This window comes from Protomyctophum parallelum (genome assembly GCF_964188405.1).
Source record: "Protomyctophum parallelum genome assembly, chromosome: 2".
In the NCBI taxonomy this organism is placed as follows: domain Eukaryota; kingdom Metazoa; phylum Chordata; class Actinopteri; order Myctophiformes; family Myctophidae; genus Protomyctophum; species Protomyctophum parallelum.
The window spans coordinates 62,567,295-62,585,598 of NC_139699.1; the positions used below are offsets into that span (position 1 = coordinate 62,567,295).

The 18,304-nt window shown below is 41.4% G+C and overlaps 1 protein-coding gene across 1 annotated transcript; it reads right to left on the reverse strand.

The window, feature by feature from the left end:
- Window positions 1-10,886: 10,886 nt before the first annotated feature.
- On the reverse strand, window positions 10,887-16,622 carry LOC310854735 (NADPH oxidase 2-like; the record flags this gene model as incomplete). Its single annotated transcript, XM_083759408.1, has 12 exons — window positions 10,887-11,013; window positions 12,061-12,185; window positions 12,696-12,842; window positions 13,019-13,181; window positions 13,385-13,626; window positions 13,727-13,819; window positions 13,950-14,076; window positions 14,161-14,354; window positions 15,170-15,280; window positions 16,010-16,123; window positions 16,325-16,420; window positions 16,578-16,622. 12 exons carry the CDS (start codon window positions 16,620-16,622, stop codon window positions 10,887-10,889), a joined length of 1,584 nt encoding a protein of 527 aa, XP_083615534.1.
- Between the last annotated feature and the right edge of the window lie 1,682 nt (window positions 16,623-18,304).

The following is an 18,304-nucleotide window of genomic DNA, read 5'->3' on the forward strand; positions in this document are numbered from 1 at the left end:
CAGTATATAATAGGTATTTCCTTTTTATCCACATACTGTATATGAACCTGAATATGGCATAATATATGCAGCATATGCTCTATTCTGCATTACTTGCCATATATTGGCATAATAGGTTATTATATTTAAGATAAAACCATAACACCACCATTAGCCTTTTCATGTCGTGCACCCCCTAGAAGGCGCTCGCGCACCACAAGGCGTGCACGCACCACAGTTTGGGAACCACTGCTCTATAGAGTATATGCTTAATGTATTTATTGTATAGAACATCTTTATTGTGGGATATCTCTTGCTCTGTACCAGAAATGATAGTCTTTTACTCTTCCACTCTTCAGCAACCTTACTTCATATTCCTCTTCCTCCTCCAGCCTCATGGACAACGGGTGCATACTAACAGTCCGACACTACTTTGGTCAGACGTCCTACCCTAAAACCTAACCTAACCTTAACCGCACGCGGAAGCCACGGGTGAGTCTTAACCGGCCACACAAGTGTCTTAACCCGCCACGCATGTCAGAGCCACGGATGAGTCTTAAGCGACCACGTATGTTGGACTGTGGATAAGTGACGTCTGCCCCCCATGGCCAACCCCTTGTCCCCACCATTTCTAACACTGAGGGATTAACATTGAATAGGCTACACTCATGTTGGGATTTACACAACAGGTGACACTTATTTCATGATGAGACAAGATGCACATTTCTTCTTTAAAAAACAAAGAAAAACACATGACAATCAAATTATGTTTGTTATAAATCTGCATTTGACACACATGCCACAATTGGAGAGATAATTAAAACATTTGCTCTGTCTTATCTGATCATGTTTAGACCTTAAGCTACTGTATGAGATATCACTCTTTAAAAGAGCTTATGCCGAGTTATCTTAGCATGTGTATTAGTGGTTAAAGCTATGACTTACATGTTTAATGTTACTTGAAGCTATGATTTAGCTCAACATGTTATAATAATGAATTGTGAATTACTTACTTTGCCAGGTGGAGTAAAGGGATGATGGGAAATGTATGTGTGTCCTCTCCATGGGCACTTCATTTCTCTCCAACATGTATCAAGTTAGATGCTGCCACATACTGTAAAAGCCTCTGTTCAATGAACAACAAAGAGAGAGAAGTTGAGCTGATGCATTTCCATTAGGACCAACACACTGACCTATTTCGCATTTACACACCTATTTGTGCCTTTAGGGTTTCGTACACACACACACACACACACACACACACACACACACACACACACACACACACACACACACACACACACTATTGTGGAGAAAAAACCTTTAAGTGGGGGAAGTGCTTGCATGTAGGGTTGTTGTAGCAACTCATAATGGAATAACTGCTCATAATGTAATAACGGCTCATACACTGTGAATTGCGACTGTTGAGTCTGTTCTCTCTACAGACCTACGGCTGTGGATGCTGGACCATGAAGCATGCCCTATGCCCTGCACAGTCAACCAGAAGGATATAACAATAATAACATTTCAGCATATTACCCATGTTGGGACCCTTGCCGCTACTGCAACTCACACACGTCCGTTACATCTCGCCTACCTGCAGGATTTTATATAGACTCCTGCTTAAACCACTCCCATTAAATGAGCATCTTGTCAGGGAGAAAATGCACATTTCATCATTGAGGAAGTCGAGTCGTGGAAGTCAGTGGAATGAGGAAGTGCACCTTCTGGACTGAAATCTGAACATACAAGTAGCCTACCTACAGTACTGTATAACTGAACAACTCAAGGTGCTGACCTAACATTGAGAGCATATACCATCCACATGTTTTGTGATACACATAAGAGATTCAAAGAATTATGTTTAGATACAAAGTAAAAAAAACTGCCAGCTTCAACTCATATCTCAAAGATTGACGGAGGTTCATATACAGTACCATGGTCGTTTCATACCATCCTCGACTATAATGCTCAGCTAACCTCATCTCCTATCCAAGGTCATCAGTGTGAACACACATAACACAATGCAATGTGAAAAAATAAACACACAAACATAATTCTTCCTCCTATCTCTTCACACACACTGGGTCCAGTGTGTGTGTACTGTGTGTGTGTGTGTGTGTGTGTGTGTGTGTGTGTGTGTGCACGTGCGTGTGTGCGAGCGTACTGAAAATTACTGAAACGTTAATTTAGTCCTATAATCTTACTTAGTCCAGTACCTGCCTGTAGACCCTATCGCAATTTGGTGTTGGGGGAGTCAATGGGTCCCTAGACATGAAAAATCAACGAGGTGCTTGTCCGCCATAGTGCCACGAATGGCGCAATGGCCACATAAAAAATGGCCACCATCGGCTATGATGAAAATCCAACCTTTTTGTTTTTTTGTGTTTAAGCACATGTAAAACATTCATTTTGACTAATTGTGGTGTGTGGAATTCATTTCTGATATTGTTTTGATGATTTGGGGTGATTTTGACCTTGAAAGGTCATAGTCAAGGTCATTTTGCTATTCCACAGACCTTGGCCATAACTTGTCCATGTTTAGGAGTAAGAACAGGAACAATAAGTCTATTTCAACTAAATCTGACTCTTACAATTAATTTCTGATATTGTTTTGACCATTAGGGATCATCCTGTCATTGAATTATTGATGTTAATGTAATTTTTTAATAATTCGATTATGATTCTTTAGTCGCTTTTATTATATATTTTCATGATTTGTTTTCTTTACATAAACAAAATACATGGGCATGAGAAAAACAACAACAGCACCATATGTGCTGTGTGAATAAGCCCATTGTACAAAAGACTCTGTCCATGGCCCAAATGAGCCAATTCATTGCTATGGCAACCCCATAGTGGAGGTAAGTCAATATATCATAAGAATCGTTCACTTGATGGTACAACACCAAATTTGGTACACAAGTGCTTCAGAACCTACTCTCTCAGAAAAGTACGATGTCCACTTGAAAAAACTAAATTGCCACCATTTTTCAAGATGGCCGCCAAATGAAAAGGGCCTTTTGTGGCGGTTCTGGACCGACCAACTCGAGACCGGGCACTGCACTCCCTGTGGGTGTGTGGAACGTGTATGTCGAATTTGAAGTGGGGCGAACGGTTCTTGAGTTACGTGGATTACAGACGTACAGACACACACAGAATTTGTGCAATTAGCAGATCATTGGAACGGTTGTTCGCTTGGTGATACAAGCGTGACATTTGCCGTGAACATTCCTTTGGTCAACTCTTTAACTTTTTAAACCGAGCCATCCAAAAATCCAATATGGCGGTGATATTTCAAGATGGCCACCAAAATTAGACTGGTTTTGCATTTCTGCATATATTTGGCTATACCTTTGTGATGTACTGAATAGTGATCGACCGATATGGTTTTTGGCCGATATATCCGATCACCGATTAGTGGACAATCAAAAAGCCGATAGCCGATTGTTGGTGCAAGAAGCACCAACATCGTTTCAGTAACACTTCCCCCTCCATCAATTGCAGCACATGTACTGTAGCAGCATATATAATTTTCAATATCTATCTATCGATCATCTATGAATGCACCAAGTGTGTGTGTGTGTGTGTGTGTGTGTGTGTGTGTGTGTGTGTGTGTAATTGTCCAGAACCGCGCCAAAAAGGCCTCTGCCCGGGCTCTGGACCGGGCCCATGCCCAGTGTCCATATATGGATCTGGCCTGTTCTGACCTCACAGCACTCCATATTTGGACCTGACACAAGACAGAACTCCACAAGCTGGCTGCATATACTCCCTATTTGGGCATGCCTTACAAAGAACTCCATATATGGGCATAAAAGGGAGACAGACATAATATCTGGGTGGGGCATTCATTTATACAACTTTCATCGTACCAAGTAGGTCAGTGCCCAATGGGCTGTAGAGGCCCTACGGGCACCGTTCTATAGTTTATCAAAACCGGATTTTCAATGAAAGTGGTTGTTTCACCATGTTTGCGCATTTATGAGAAATATAGTAATCGGTCGTTTCTTTCCGATTATTTGGTTTTAGCACCGATACCGATATTAATTAAAATCATGAATATCGAAGCCGATAATCGGTCTATCACTAGTACTGAACCATACTGTATAATACTGTACGGCACTGTAGGGCACCATACTGTACCATACCGTACCGTACCTTACTGTATGGTATCATACTGTACAATACTGTACCGTACTGCATGGTACCATACTGTACCATACTGTACCTTACTGTATGGTATCATACTGTACCTTACTGTACTGTACGGCATCATACTGTACTGTACCATACTTTATGGTATCATACTGTACCATGCCGTACTGCACGTTACTGTACCGTACTGTACTTTACCATACTGTACTGTACTGTAACATACTGTAGTGTACTGTACAGTACCGTGTGTGTGTGTGTGTGTGTGTGTGTGTGTGTGCGCGCGCACGCACAGGGAAAAGGGGAGGACCCCTTTTGGTTTTGTTTTCTGCATCTTCCTCTGTGACCTGCCACCTTCATGTCATCTCTCACAGCATCCTTAAACCTCGTCTTTGGCCATCCTCTTACCTGGCAGCTACATCTTCAGCATCCTTCTCCCAATGTACCCTCATCCCTCCTTTTCACATCACATGTCTAAACCATCTCAACCTCACCTCTCTTGCTTTATCCCCAAACCTTCTAACCTGGGCTGATCCTCTAATTTAGTCATTTCTGATCAAGTCCTTCCTTTTCACTCCTAATGAGAACCATAGCATCCTTAATTCTGCCACCTCCAGCTGTGCCTCCTTTTCATCAGTGCCACCGTTTCCAACCGTACGGCATGGCTGGTCTCACTACCATCGTATACATCTTCCCTCTCACTGGTAGCCTTCTGTCACAAATAACTCCTGACACATATGTCCCATATTCAAAATACACTGGCTTCACTTGCTAGAACATTTCCATCTCTATACTCACCTTAACCTGTTACACTACTGTCTACTGTCTGGTCAATTGGTACAAATAATTTTCTCCCTCCCTCACCATCTCTCTTTGCACTTACTGTACATCTCATATACTTTATCTTAGCCCTGACCACTTCTTAGCCCACACCACCTGACATCACATCTCTCTCTTCTTACCCATCATCTAAAAAAAAACCCAATGGGCATTGCCCATTGACATATATTCAAGTCTGTGTGTGTCTGTACATCTGTAATCCACGTAACCCGAGAACCGTTTGCCCCACCGACTTCACCGAATTCGACACACACGTTCCACACACCCACAGGGAGTGCAGTGCCCGGTCTCGAGTTGGTCGGACCCACGGTTGTCCAGAACCGCCACAAAAGGCCCTTTTCATTTGGCGGCCATCTTGAAAAATGGTGGCCATTTAGTTTTTTCAAGTGGACATCGTACTTTTCTGAGAGAGTAGGTTCTGAAGCACTTGTGTACCAAATGTGGTGCTTGTACCATCAAGTGAACGATTCTTATGATATATTGACTTACCTCCACTATGGGGTTGCCATAGCAATGAATTGGCTCATTTGGGCCATGGACAGAGTCTTTTGTACAATGGGCTTATTCACACAGCACATATGGTGCTGTTGTTGTTTTTCTCATGCCCATGTATTTTGTTTATGTAAAGAAAACAAATCATGAAAATATATAATAAAAGCGACTAAAGAATCATAATCGAATTATTGAAAAATGACATTAACATCAATAATTCAATGACAGGATGATCCCTAATGGTCAAAACAATATCAGAAATTAATTTTAAGAGTCAGATTTAGTTGAAATAGACTTATTGTTCCTGTTCTTACTCCTAAAAATGGACAAGTTATGGCCAAGGTCTGTGGAATAGCAAAATGACCTTGACTATGACCTTTCATGGTCCACACACCACAATTAGTCAAAATGAATGTATTACATGTGCTTAAACACTAAAAAACAAAAAGGTTGGATTTTCATCATAGCCAATGGCGGCCATTTTTGATGTGGCCATTGCGCCATTCGTGGCACTATGGCGGACAAGCACCTCGTTTATTTTTCATGTCTAGGGACCCATTGACTCAGTTCAAGTGAGAAATTCCCCCAACACCAAATTGCGATAGGGTCTACAGGCAGGTACTGGACTAACTCTACAGTTGCCATAATGATGTCCAAAATATATATATTTTTTCTTTTCTGAAGTAAAACTCACAATAAACAAATTAAAGGTAAGTGATGATAATAATCATTGCTGTAGTGTGTAGACTATAGTGTTTGTTCTGTAAAATTACAGAACAAACACTATCCGCTTCAATTGTAATATCAGTCAGACAACTCACAAATATATTTAACCAATATTTATTATAGAATGAGAATACAAGTGTGCATATGATATTTATCTTTGCATTCAGCTCTGTTGCATTTTCTCCCTGCTCGGCACGATTAAACACCATCATAAAACATTGAGAGCAGGGAGATAGATACAGCTGTATACAATAAAAAACCCCATGGGGAACATAAATAAAACTTTCAGTCTTTGAGACTGAACCCTACCAATCTGCCATGAAGAACAAATCAAATCAAATTTAAAAATAAGATTGTAAACTATAGCTACTAAAGACAACATGCGGCACAATATGTATTTCCTTAAAGCCTTAGTATTAAACAAATGTCCCTTTTTAGGGCATGCAGTCCAAATTGTTGCTCTTCAGTCTTCACCTGTCAAATAATGTTCCTGCTGGTGTTGTTGTTATTATCCGGGGGCTCAATGATAACCAAGGCATCACTGTAACTGTCTTCTTCTGCTGCTGCTGGGACGGTCGCAGTCTTTTTCCCAAAAAAAGGGATGTAGTTGTTGGGCGGGTTGCTTCATTTTCAATTTAGCCTATACTGACAGCAGCACACAGTGTAAACACAACTCTCTCTGCCTGACATAATGTTGAAATTATGCGCCACTGCAAATTAACAATTTGTTGCACCTGCGCCTTGAGATAGGGGATAGATACCGTCCGTGCTGCTAAAACATGATGGAGGAGGATGACATCGTCGGCTATGGGCCGTGGAATAAACCTTGTTTTGACCAGACATGCCATCTGGGACAAAGACTAGGAGACACAGGCGCAATTTAAAGAAACAGACAGAATGGGTGTGAATGCGCACGGCGATCAAGATGGCGCGATCCAGTGTTATTGACAACACCAGCTAGCAACCCAATGCTAACGTGAGTAGCATTACGACTTGATCAATCAAAAGCACTATAAAATACCAATATTGCCGTACATCAACGGCAATGGCGTTAAGCGTAACATTTATCAATTGCCGTAGATCAATGCCAATGGCGTTTTATGTCTCTCTGTGGCTGATCGGTGCAGATTATTGAAGATCGATGAACAAAAGGGAATATCCGCACTCTCTTGAGTATAGTTTCTTATGAGTTTCTTTATTAATGAGACGAGTACACAGCAGCAGCTCTACCTAGAGAAACGAACGTTATTCGGCACGCAGCCCTTCCTCAGCGTTTCTCACAAATATGTCATAATATGCGCTATAGCATATGCTTATTATTATTATATTATATGCTATAGCCAAGCGATGGGAGTTAAATGATCAATTAATCAACAGCCATCATTCTCCCATCACACTTTCCTCATGCTTTGATCCCTGCATGTGTTTTCTTTTTCTTTTTTACTGTCTCTGCTAATTACATTCTCAAGGTAACAACACTGCCACTAATGTAGGCAATCAAAAACTCATCAGCTAATTCGTCACAGGTCAGAGTGGACAAAAATCGGACAAAGCTATAGGCCTAATCAATGTCATGGTGTGTAGGTCATAGACATAAATACATTGACGCCTCATTGCCACTGAGCCACCAGCATTATTATAGAGCAGTTGGCCGTAACTACACTGCAAGAAATATGCCTGAGTCAGGACTCGGGAGTATACCCTGGAATCTTATAACATTACTGTTACTATCATATGAGTTATGAAGATTTAAATTGTCTCCTGCTTCAATAGGCATACGTGGGGCATGCATGCATTAGGAAGCACGGCTCTCCCAAACAACATATGGCGGCCGCAATGATGATGCACCGCTCCAATGAATGGCAGCGTGCGGTATCTACATTTATATCTCTGCCATACATGGGTAACTGGTGGCCCGGGGGCCACAAATGGCCCGCACCGCTCTCTGGTGTCAGGTTAAAGATGAGGTGCAAGGTGAAATGAATTAATTGGCAGGAGCAGGACGTACAAGGAAGTGGAAACAGGTGTGCAGGTAACGGTGACTAAATTAGACGATGGAGGTGGCCAAAGGGAATGGAGCAACATTAAGAGACAGATCATGACAGTCAAATGCATGCTGAAGGGTTGTAAAAACATTGTACTCGATCATTTCATCTTGTGAGAATCCTCTTTTAGTTCCATTTAAATGAGAAAACAAGACAAGACAAGATGAGATATGAGATGAGATGCAATACACTTCATTAATCCCTGAAGGGAAATTAAGGTTACAGCAAATCAAAATGTCAAACTAGCTGCACCTACTGTAGGCTATTCTTGTATGCTCATGGGCCTGGCCTCTAGGGTTGACATCTCATAGCCTGGAGGAACAATTACTTTTTGGGATCTGGGATCGCACTAGAATGGTTGGCACACCACGCCCCCCGAGGCTCAGTTAGAGTCCAGACCGTCTCCAATTGGCTGGCTGTTTCCAGAATGTATAATAACTAGAATATGTGTCAAGGTGCATCCTTAAAACTGCTTTATAAATAAGAGTTTATAAATAGATGTATAGAGATGGCCGTCATTATTCTTTTCACGCAAATTTGGAAGTTAATTCCGTTCAAGTTCAGTTTACGCTTCTCCCTCCCTCCTTCTCTCTCTCTCTCTCTCTCTCACACACACACACACACACACACACACAAATGCACGCACACACGTCAACCACATAAAGTAGCATAGTATTAAGTAGCTATAATTCTCAGCCTATTGCGGGCAGAAGCCTCTGGATTTTCTACCACGCTGACAGTGTGTCAGAGAGGATCGCTCTCTAGGTACCGGCTGGCCCACTGTAAGAAACCAGATCACTGGCATCCAATTCGGCGAGGGTCAGCACTCATTTCAAGCAATTCATTTTTAATTGGGCTCAAATCTAAACCATTTTGTGATGTCAGCTCGGGCCATGCCTTTGCGTGGCCTGTTGTAATGCTGAGTGATTATATTGATGCTGTTCTTGTTATGGCTATGAAACGTTTGCTGTGTGGATGTGTTGATGCTCTGTGGTGTGACATAATAATTATTGTCAGTGATGAAACAATAATTTGACACAGTTGTTTGCGAGGAGATAAAGGCAGGTGGAGAGACAACATGGGGTTGTGGGGGAATGCTGACCTGTATGCATCTTTCTTGTTCAGTGGTTATGCAGTCAGAATGTATTTGTATTCGACATTTCAATCAGAATTATGTTAAAGGTTCCATGACATTAATTTTCATTTATTGTATGACCTCAATTGCACCCAAACAACCTGAACTTTGAACATTCAGTGGATTCTCTGTGGTCTAGGATTTCCTCTGTGTCTGTGGAGCCTTTGAGCTGCAATGAAAACAGGCAAAACAGTGAAAACAGTGACATCTGCTGGCAAATCCCATTGTCATTATGGGCTGGCTCTTACATCACACTCCACAGGAAAATGTTTGAGCCAGAAAACCCCAGACCACAGAAATTCTCTCACACACACACACACACACACACACACACACACACACACACACACACACACACACACACACACCTTTAAAAACCTTTAAGTGGGGGGAGTGCTTGCATGTAGGGTTGTTGTAGCAACTCATAATGGAATAACTGCTCATAATGTAATAACGGCTCATACACTGTGAATTGCGACTGTTGAGTCTGTTCTCTCTACAGACCTACGGCTGTGGATGCTGGACCATGAAGCATGCCCTATGCCCTGCACAGTCAACCAGAAGGATATAACAATAATAACATTTCAGCATATTTTAAATGTTTAATACCAAATGTACCCTGCACAAGCGTGGAGAGTGAATGCTCAGTGCTGTTCAGCAATGTTTATTCTTGTTTTATAAGCCGCACGTCAGGGTTTACCAGTTATGCTGGCTATACGTTTATCCATGTTTTATGAAAGCTCAGTAATCTAGCCAAGATAGCTTCGTCACTACATGAATGTACAATGTTGAGAGTGCAAAGATGTCAATTGCCTTGAATGAACTATTATTTGGCAATGTATATGTCAGTGGGAGCAATTCAGCAAAAGCCAAGGTGTGGCGGGTTAAACTGGCCAGGAAAACATTTCCAGGCATACATTATGTAACAGAGTTACAAGGCAAAATGCATTAAACAAATCTCCACAAGAATTCTTCAATACACTTTTAGCCTATAAAAATTCAGTGACAGCTGAACCTTCTTGTAGGCCTAGTTAAAATGTATTTAAAATAAAATAAAAGAATACAACAAATGATGGCATGTAACTGATTTCAAATATAGAAACATTAGGGGCTCCATTTTCGTCACCGCTAAACCCCTTATCCCTAAACTTCTTTGCCTAGTTCAACTAGCCAATCTACATTGACACTACTGAGCTTGTAGACTGGCCATTTGAACTATTCAAAAATGTTTTGCAAAATAGTAAAAAAGTAAAAGAAGTTTATGGATAAGGAGTTTAGCGGTGACGGAAATGGAGCCCTACTCATGTGTGCATATGTCTTGAGACAAGCAAAGCTTTCAAAAGTATCAACCTGCCATGATGATGACGAATGTCTACACAATGTGTAAATCTAATTGACATTCTCTCTGATATGCACTCACTCACCACCATAGACAGAGAGCAGAAGAAATAAATGATTTTACAAATCATTGAGCATCATCCTTCAAAAGCAGAAACAAACCTCTCTGTTTCAGCTTAAAAGTTCTCCTTATTGAAGTAGAATTTTGTCTTCTGAGGATCCAAATCTGAGTATTTGGCACAGTTATTCTGCAAGACTTTTGTTAAGCCTTCAGGGCCACACAGGAACATCCCCACCACTGACCTGAATGTAGCCGAAAACACACATTGTCAGTGCAAGCACATCAATTGCGACCAATGTTGACATTGGCATGACATTCAGAACGTTTTGCATTTCAATTATGAAAATTAGATATTGCATATTTAGATTACTAAAAGTTTTCGAACTAAACTCTAGGGAAACTGGACCCAATGTTGAAGATGCATGCACTGTATGGAAAACATATTTTTTGCAATTGGCTAGCAAATAAACATAACTGGAAATTGATTAATTTGGCTAATTTAGCCAAGCTTATTTTCATATTTTATTTACACATCAATTTCAGTATCGATACGAAAGCTTTCGTGACATTCATTTTCTTCGATTTTTCTTTTTCTTTTAGGTTTTATGACCTCAATTACACCCAAACAACCTGAACTTTGAACATTCAGTGGATAGGTCTGGGGTTTTGCTCAGCAGATGTCACCGTTGAGGGACTTTGCCTGTCAATCATCGTCTCTGCTGCGACATTCGAAATCCTAGCCAGGTTGTGCTTATAACCACGCTCCGCTTTTGTGGCCAACGTGGAGGTGCCTCTCGCCTCTCGGCCTCTCGCCTCCAACAACTGCGGACTAGACCTCAACATATTACTCTATGGACAAGACCGCGACGGAGGCCCACCGTCTCAAGTGAACTTGGGCCACGTGAGACACCACCGAGCCAGCTAAAGCGAGCGAGTTGCCGTGTTGAGCGCTGCGAAGTTTGCTTAGTCGACTCAGGGCCGTTAATTGTGACACGATAGGCAGAGAAAAGTATATAATGTTCTGGCGAGAGCGTTTTCACAGACTGCTGTCTACTGGCCAATCAGGGCGCGTCCTTGCCCACCCCGGATAGGTTTTCGGAGCACACGTCCCCGCTCCCCCCTCCCCCCCAGGGACTGAACCATAGGGGCTAATTATACAGAAAACCCCAGACCACATAAAATCCACTCAACGTTCAAAGTTTCTGGTTTTTGGAAGCAATTGTAGTCAGAAAACCTGGGGGGGATACATTATTGAAAACTGGTGTGTGGAAGATCAACCCTATTCTTACTTAGGATTCTCTTTGCGGACTTGTTCAAACTCCTTGTCCCAGTTAGGCCTGCCATAATGGGTTTTCTGCTTGAGACCAGTCACCACATCTGTTGCTTCATCAAAATGGACCTTCACATGAGCAGTCTGTAAAGACAAATGGAGAAAACCTGACAGAGGTAAGGAATAACGAATCTCAATCACTGTAGGTTGAATATGAGATTTGAAGTAGCATTAAACACTTGAACCCCAGCATTACATCCATTATTCTGGGCGGAACATTAGCCAAAAATAGCTGATCTACCAGCTCATGACACGTCGCTCGCAACCATGACGCATTTTGAGATTGTAAAACGGCTAATAATAAGAGATTTGGGGCTCTATTTTCGCCAGTGCATAAACTTCTTTGCCCTATTTTGAAAAACAGTTTAAAATACTTCAAATAGTCGATCTACATCGACACGTGAGCTTGTAGAAAAAAAGGGGGAAAAAAGAAAAAATCCCAAAGAAGTTTAGATATCCTAAGGGGTAAGGCCCATAGTGTGTAGACAGAAATAAGCGGTCCAACTACAGAGAAAACCAAGGTCCAGTCCAGTTGACCAAGTCTAGATGGTTTAAGTGATTCATCTTAGCTACATTATCTAGACACATGCATACATGGCTCTGGTCCCAGCCAGTGAGGTGGAGTTTGTACGTCAGGAAATCTTCCATTCCTCTGGCCTCCATCTCCTTCTCCAGCATATGCAGGAGATCAGCAAACCACTCAAAGGTAGTTGTTTCCCGGCACAGCCAGTAGAAATAGATCTGCAACCAGGAAATAAATGTGCATTTCCAACAGTGAAAACAGTGTTAATGTCTGAGAATAACCTCCTTTATCTTAGATTCACGAGACCTGGCATAGCATCTGTCAAAGCGGAACAAAGGATGTGCCTGTTTAATGAAAGGACAAAGGCAAACAGGTTAGACCTGGTATGGGTTACCTTTCTGGTGCGCAGCTTGGGGTCAGAGACTTGGATTTTGTGAAAGATGGACCGCAGAACGGAGGCAAATGGGGTGACTCCGATGCCAGCACCTACCAGCATGCTGACTTCATAGTCAAACACATCCTCACTGGCTGTGCCAAATGGACCATCAACATGTATTCTAAGGAAGGATACATCATAGATCATGGACAAGGAACTGCAAACAATGGCTGTTTTTATCCATTGTATTAATGATTGTACATGGTGACAATGCCATGTCGTTTGGGTGGAGTCAAGATTCATATCACTGAATCAAATGGGTTCTAAGCTGGGCTATATAGTCACAATATAAATAGTAAAATATCTACTTGAAAAGATGCTCACTTGGGACCCTGACCTCCCTCTGGAAGCTCCTCGCACATACTTATAAGTTTCTCAGTCCAGTTCCCCATGGCACGCAGATGGACACTGAAGAAGTCCTCCTCAGGAGCAGAGGTCATCGTGAATGGGTGCCACTCAAGCTTGGAAATGGCTGGGCAATTGAGGAAAATGTACTGTCCCACCTCTGACTTGAAGCCATCTTTCACCAGCTGCAACTCCAGCACCCTGGACGAATGCATCACGATCTGGTGATGGGGTGCATGACAGACACAGCGCACATGGATCATGCTACCACAACTGGAAATTATACCTAAAGGCCAACAAATGATTTATACACAAACATACCTTCCTGCATTGAACCGGCTGCATGTAGTGGATGAAACGCAGCACACGCTCAAACAAATAAAGAAACATGGGGAGAACCACCCACTGTGGTGTCTATTAATAAGGGGGACAATAATGGGTTATGGTTATTTGACTTCAGAGTCTACATCAAAATAATCACGCTACTTTTTCTCTAACTTAACTTAACTGAACACTGTACAGTGAACTGTGCTTTAACACTCACCAAAAGAAACCCCCCACGAAACTGAGGAATGGGGCACTCAGGAATCCGTCCCCAGTCTTCACTCCGATCCTTGCATACTGTGTGATTGTGTGGCGGATCTGTTGTGATTTGACCCCGCACGACGCGCCTATAGATGCAATATATTGAGCCACATGAGAGGACAGACAAAAGAACAAAAATACATAACGTGGCTCCCTGCCTTCATCCTTACCCTACTCCGTGAAGGACAATGGCACCGAAGAAGGCAACAAAGAGATGGTGTGTGTACCAGAACACTTCGTAGTAGTTGCGCCTCATGAACGGGGTAGAGGATGTAATCATGAGGATGAGAGACAGTGAGCAGATGACACCTGTGAGACCTGCGAAGGACGTGACAGCAAAAACTGTCGGGGCCTGCTGTGCACTCTGTGCCACAAGGAGTCAAACAGGGTGACAAGTCAATACCTCAGCAATTTCCAACCTTTTCGCAAAACACTACAAACAGCACTACGATATTATTGATCAGATAACATAACATTAATGTACTGTGATGTAATGGTTGGGTTCCCAAACTTTTCAACCTGTGACCCCAAAATAATGCTGCAATTTACTCGCGACCCCAACCTAACCACGGAGGCAATTTTATGCACATACTGTAAGCACTAAGCATGCACATTGGTGCGCATTTTCCGGCACATGTAATGTATTAAGCCTAGGGCTATGTAAGGGTTTTGTAACCTTTAAATGTATTTGTAATCATTGTTAAATTGTATTTCACTCATTCTGTTGAATAAGTAAAAAATACAATCTTGAAAATAAATTTGCAACCCCACCGTCAGTGTCCCAAACTTCTGGAACCTGTGATGTACAGTAATGTACTTAAAGTCTATATTGATCCAAGCTGGAACACAATCAAATGATTTTGGTCATTAAAATAAACATGCTTTGAAAATGCACAGAGCCAACTCAAGGAGCTCACCAGCTAAATGTGTTAATATAGCGTCAAGATGAATGTAACGACTTTAACCCTTATACATAGGCTATTTGAAAATATCCCATCTTCAAGATGTCCAATCGCGATGCATTGTGAGCTTGTAGATCTGCTATTTACAAAAGAATCTTGAAAATATTTGGACAAAATATGAAACATTTTAACAACACAAATGACAAAACATATTTTCGTCAAAACACATACTAATTTGGGGGTCGTTGACAGGAAAGTTTGAGAACCGCTGACTTACACCAACTGTGTCGCGGAACGGGTTGAGGTAGGTCGTGTTTTGGGTGTCATCCAGGGTGGACAGGGCTTTGCTGAGTGCATCATATTCCCCTCGTCTGCTGTTGTTGTAAAACTCAATATTGAACAAATGGGAGACTACGTGCACAACTATCAGAGAACAGAAGAGATATGATAATGTTGGTTAATGTATTTGAGTTCCACTTGTTCCACCATAGTTGTATTCTATATGGAAAAACTCTGTAGGCTGCTTTTGGCGTTACAACATTGTAAAATATAAATGAGTGAAACTGAATCTGTTCCAACTTTTATTCTAATTTCTCTAATTAAAAGATAAATGTTCATACAAAATATTTATATTGTCTAATTAATTGTATTCTCCCAGATTTAAATGGCTGCGTCTTCACATGGTTATAGTTGTAAGGCAATTTGTCTAGGTGTACAGTATGTTGTGTGTGTGTATATATATATATATATATATATACACAATATATACTCACATGTCATTAATATAATTGTATAGGCAACCAACTTGTGAAAAGCGAGATTCTTGTCCAGTTGTTCCCTCATTCTTCGGCCACAATGCTGAAAGGATCCAGAACGTTTGAGACAAGCAATTTAAAATGTGTAATGAAACATCAATGCGTGTGTGTGTGTGTGTGTGTGTGTGTGTGTGTGTGTGTGTGTGTGTGTGTGTGTGTGTGTGTGTGTACATATATGCTAGTTCTATATATTTTGTACATTTATTGTCTCCGCCAGGCCAAACGGCTTGGCCGAGACTATATTTTGGACCTGTCAGCTTTTATCCAAACATCACACAAATCGGTACACATAGGCATCTTACATGGAGCATGGAGCCGCGGATCATGGACAGCATGCTTCGGCACACTGGAAGGAGGATCAGCATGCAATCAAAGTTGAGGCATGCTGCAGAGGCTCTGGCGAAGGGCAGTGCGACCTGGACAGCAAAACAAAAATGAAATATTAACATCTAGCCTCACTGGATCATATTCTGGGTCATTAGTTCAAACGTATATAGGCCTAAGTGACAGCGGAAAGTATATGCCTGCATTACTTATACGACTAAAACTAAGATAAGTTCTTCATGAATAAGTGATGTCACTGGTCAAATGCAGCTGAAACACAATGGTTAACCTACCCCTAGAAGGTGACGTGTGTAGAAAAATCGATCCCCGAATTCATAATGCAGATACTCCGAGATGAATATGTATCCATTGAGGCCAAAAAAGACAGACTGCAAGTCAAGTTAAAAATGTTCACATCACAAATAGTGTTTGTTAAATAGGAAAAACTTATTGGTTCATTCTGCCTGTAAATAAGTTTGGCATTTGGACACTTGAATGTTTACAAATCTTTGTTTTGTACAATTTTGGCATGTAAAATGGACGTACCAGTATGAGATATGTAAATCCATGGTTGATAATCCAACTACCCATGTTGGGACCCTTGCCGCTACTGCAACTCACACACGTCCGTTACATCTCGCCTACCTGCAGGATTTTATAGACTCCTGCTTAAACCACTCCCATTAAATGAGCATCTTGTCAGGGAGAAAATGCACATTTCGTCATTGAGGAAGTCGAGTCGTGGAAGTCAGTGGAATGAGGAAGTGCACCTTCTGGACTGAAATCTGAACATACAAGTAGCCTACCTACAGTACTGTATAACTGAACAACTCAAGGTGCTGACCTAACATTGAGAGCATATACCATCCACATGTTTTGTGATACACATAAGAGATTCAAAGAATTATGTTTAGATACATCAAAGTAAAAAAAACTGCTAGCTTCAACTCATATCTCAAAGATTGACGGAGGTTCATATACAGTACCATGGTCGTTTCATACCATCCTCGACTATAATGCTCAGCTAACCTCATCTCCTATCCAAGGTCATCAGTGTGAACACACATAACACAATGCAATGTGAAAAAATAAACACACAAACATAATTCTTCCTCCTATCTCTTCACACACACTGGGTCCAGTGTGTGTGTACTGTGTGTGAGGGTGTGTGTGTGTGTGTGTGTGTGTGTGTGTGTGTGTGTGTGCGAGCGAGCGTACTGAAAATGACTGAAATGTTAATTTAGTCCTATAATCTTACTCTACAGTTGCCATAATGATGTCCAAAATATTATTATTTTTCTTTTCTGAAGTAAAACTCACAATAAACAAATTAAAGGTAAGTGATGATAATAATCATTGCTGTAGTGTGTAGACTATAGTGTTTGTTCTGTAAAATTACAGAACAAACACTATCCGCTTCAATTGTAATATCAGTCAGACAACTCACAAATAGATTTAACCAATATTTATTATAGAATGAGAATACAAGTGTGCATATGATATTTATCTTTGCATTCAGCTCTGTTACATTTTCTCCCTGCTCGGCACGATTAAACACCATCATAAAACATTGAGAGCAGGGAGATAGATACAGCTGTATAAAAAACCCCATGGGGAACATAAATAAAACTTTCAGTCTTTGAGACTGAACCCTACCAATCTGCCATGAAGCTTACAATGTAAAAAATGTGAAATAACAAATCAAATCAAATTAGGCATTTATTTAAAAATAAGATTGTAAACTATAGCTACTAAAGACAACATGCGGCACAATATGTATTTCCTTAAAGCCTTAGCCTTAAACAAATGTCCCTTTTTAGGGCATGCAGTCCAAATTGTTGCTCTTCAGTCTTCACCTGTCAAATAATGTTCCTGCTGGTGTTGTTGTTATTATCCGGGGGCTCAATGATAACCAAGGCATCACTGTAACTGTCTTCTTCTGCTGCTGCTGGGACGGTCGCAGTCTTTTTCCCAAAAAAAGGGATGTAGTTGTTGGGCGGGTTGCTTCCTTTTCAATTTAGCCTATACTGACAGCAGCACACAGTGTAAACACAACTCTCTCTGCCTGACATAATGTTGAAATGATGCGCCACTGCAAATTAACAATTTGTTGCACCTGCGCCTTGAGATAGGGGATAGATACCGTCCGTGCTGCTAAAACATGATGGAGGAGGATGACATCGTCGGCTCTGGGCCGTGGAATAAACCTTGTTTTGACCAGACATGCTGATGGCGCGATCCAGTGTTATTGACAACACCAGCTAGCAACCCAA